The 3,051-nt window shown below is 37.0% G+C and overlaps 1 protein-coding gene across 1 annotated transcript; it reads left to right on the top strand.

Annotated features, from left to right (window-relative positions):
- Positions 1-422: 422 nt before the first annotated feature.
- On the top strand, positions 423-2,158 carry LOC310984835 (GTP cyclohydrolase 1-like; the record flags this gene model as incomplete). The annotated part of the gene is made up of 6 exons (XM_083970165.1): positions 423-693; positions 926-1,035; positions 1,308-1,363; positions 1,452-1,483; positions 1,639-1,723; positions 2,029-2,158. 6 exons carry the CDS (start codon positions 423-425, stop codon positions 2,156-2,158), a joined length of 684 nt encoding a protein of 227 aa, XP_083826291.1.
- Positions 2,159-3,051: the final 893 nt, after the last annotated feature.

The raw sequence follows: 3,051 nt of genomic DNA on the forward strand, positions 1-3,051 counted from the left end.
ACCACTGACTTTCTGTTTAGTAGGCCATACAACATATTAAAGCGTGTTCAAGCATGTGTGAGTGGTGACTGTTCAACTCACTCAGGACAAGTTGCCTGTGACCCAATATCTGAGAATCTGACTTCTACGTATTTAAAACGCATCACAGGTTTAGTGAAACTTATCTGATGCAGGATATTGATTTGCGTGGTTATTAGGTACCTTGTCTGTGTCAACGGTTAAAGCCAAGTCAAGAGCTGAAATGGGGAAATTATTCATGCTTAACTGTGTCATGCATGGGTGTCTTAAGGTTCATGTGGTGCTGCAACGTCAGGGCTTCACGACAAGCTTTAAAAACCAGGGGGACTTCTTTTCTGACAGCTGACAGCTTACTGATCGGTCTGATTGTGTGTCTTTCACTGAAAGTAGAGCAACAAGCCAGAATGGAGTACCACCATGATTCAGAGATGAACGGTGTAGTTGCCGAATACCTGAACATGTGCATTGAGTCCAAACAAAATGGTTTGTGCAAAGAAGAGAAGTGCTGCAAAGAAACTGCAGATTCAAACAAGCTGTCTCACATTAAGGAAGCTTACAGCACCATACTGAGTGAGCTTGGAGAGGACGTGGAGCGGGAGGGACTTCTGCGTACACCACTGCGTGCAGCCAAAGCCATGCAGTTCTTCACAAAAGGCTACAAGGAAACAGTCCAAGGTAAGGACAGATTTCTGTTCATCTTTTTTGTTAATTTATGTTAATGGTTATTGTTAAGTTAGTTAAACCAGTTCAGCTAGTGTTGAAAGAATACAAGCAGAGAGTGTTTTGACGTCACATTTCACTAAATGCTGGGTCCTAACTGACAGACAAATAATCTGTCACTCCTTCATGTTTTATTTCCTTTCTTTCACTATGATATACTATTTAAAGCTTTTTAATATCCACACAGATATCTTAAACGACGCCATCTTTGATGAAAACCATGACGAGATGGTGATCGTCAAGGATATCGAGTTATTTTCTCTCTGTGAACATCACCTGGTGCCATTCTTCGGGAAGGTAATTTAACAACAAAATTGTTCTGAAATACTGCCTTTTCTGGATTTTGTCTTTAGGATAGCACCAATATTGAGACCGACTGACACACAGTCTGGATTAATGCAACGTGTGTCAGTGATAAGACTGGATTAACTGATATAAAATGACCTGAATGTGCATACTGATATGTGTATTAAAGACTGAATCTAGTTTATATCATAGAATATTCATTTGTTATTTATAATTTAAATGATGATAATGCATAAAAATAATGCTTTATTTCAATGTTTCAGGCTCACATAGCATACATCCCAAACAAGAAAGTGGTTGGCCTCAGCAAACTTGCAAGGTAAATAATGACAATGCACACACTCTTTCGTTCTCTCACAGACACACATATGCACACATATAATTTCCTCAATTTTTTCCTTTTTCAGAATTGTTGAGATCTACAGCAGAAGGCTTCAAGGTAACAATAACTGCTTTTAGTCAATGACTGACAATTATTTTCTTGGTCAATTCTTCAGATTTTTCCCCTTAAATAATCCTTTTGTCTGTAGCATGTCAGAAAATGATGCAGTACTGTCAATCCCACACTGCAAAATTGATTATTTTTCTCCACAGTTCAGGAACGTCTAACCAAACAGATTGCTTCAGCTATCACTGAAGCGTTGGAGCCTATTGGAGTTGCAGTGGTGATCGAGGCTACGTGAGTATTCAGCTCTTTTAGCATCTAAATTGGACTTAATTATTGTCAGTGTGTTACGGAATCTTGATTTGTTTTGGGCCTACCATGTGTTTCAACTATGTCTTATAGTTTTGTAGGTACTTTTATAGTGACAAGTACATTGTCGCGCAAGATTGCAGCAGATGGTGATGCAAATTGATAGTTTGAGACGACATGGATTTATGTCATAGCTACAGTGTGTTATTAAAGGAATTTTGAGTAAATGACTAACTTGAGTTTTAGGGTTTCATTAAAAATGTTAACAGCCTCTTTTTCTAATGTTTCAGTCACATGTGCATGGTGATGAGAGGTGTCCAGAAGATGAATGCTAGTACTGTCACAAGTGTCATGCTCGGATGTTTTCAAGATGTTCCGGAGGCTCGGAAGGAGTTTCTTGCTCTGACGATGAAGAAGTGACAAGTATTTGTGCATCTCTGTCAGTTTTACTTTTGTTGAACTACTGTCTTTGATGGAGTAGTTTACTTTCCCCGTCTCATTTATGTTTTACATGTATTTGTCGGGTTTAAATGTCATATTTAAGTAGTGTCTTATCAATGAATTGTAATATTTGAAAAAAAGAAGAAACATACTAATTTTTACTTGTTGTAAAGGCAATGCAGTGCAATGTCAAATACAAATGTACACTGGTAATAAACATTATGTGTTTCTTATTTCCTCTACGCTTATTCTTATTTATTCCTTTTTTCATGGTTACCATGCTCATATAATGACAGTAACAATCATCTACCAGACCACATAATACAATACGTGATCCTTCATCATACCTCATCTCAGAGGTATGACATTTACCAAAGCATGAGTAATATTATTTTCCACTGTTATTCCATCTGCACATTTATGCATAAGGTTCATTATCCCTGCCTCACACTGTAGTTTATTTATTCAGACAAATATACTGTACAGTATATCACACATTTCCATCATGATCCCACTGTTATGAAACTGTAAATTTAAACCTGTATAGAACAGTATGCAAATATGTTTAATGTTCATTTAATGTCACCGGTTAATATTAAGCAGTCAGGTAGGAGCATTCACTCCACAACTGGAGAAGCAGTGCAGTGACATAATGTCATCAAATCATCTGCACAAAAAATGAGTAATTAAGAGATTATCAAAGACATAATCTGTTGTAAATGTAGAAAAAATGTCAAGTACAAGCTGTCTAACTGTGAGAGATTATTCTGTACACAAGGTATATGGAAACAACAAACTATAAACCAGAAAAGGTGGTGGTGAATGGGTAAGGATGAAAGGATTTGTGAATATTGTGAGCTTTGCAGGGTTAA

This window comes from Trachurus trachurus (genome assembly GCF_905171665.1).
Source record: "Trachurus trachurus genome assembly, chromosome: 4".
Lineage (NCBI taxonomy): Eukaryota > Metazoa > Chordata > Actinopteri > Carangiformes > Carangidae > Trachurus > Trachurus trachurus.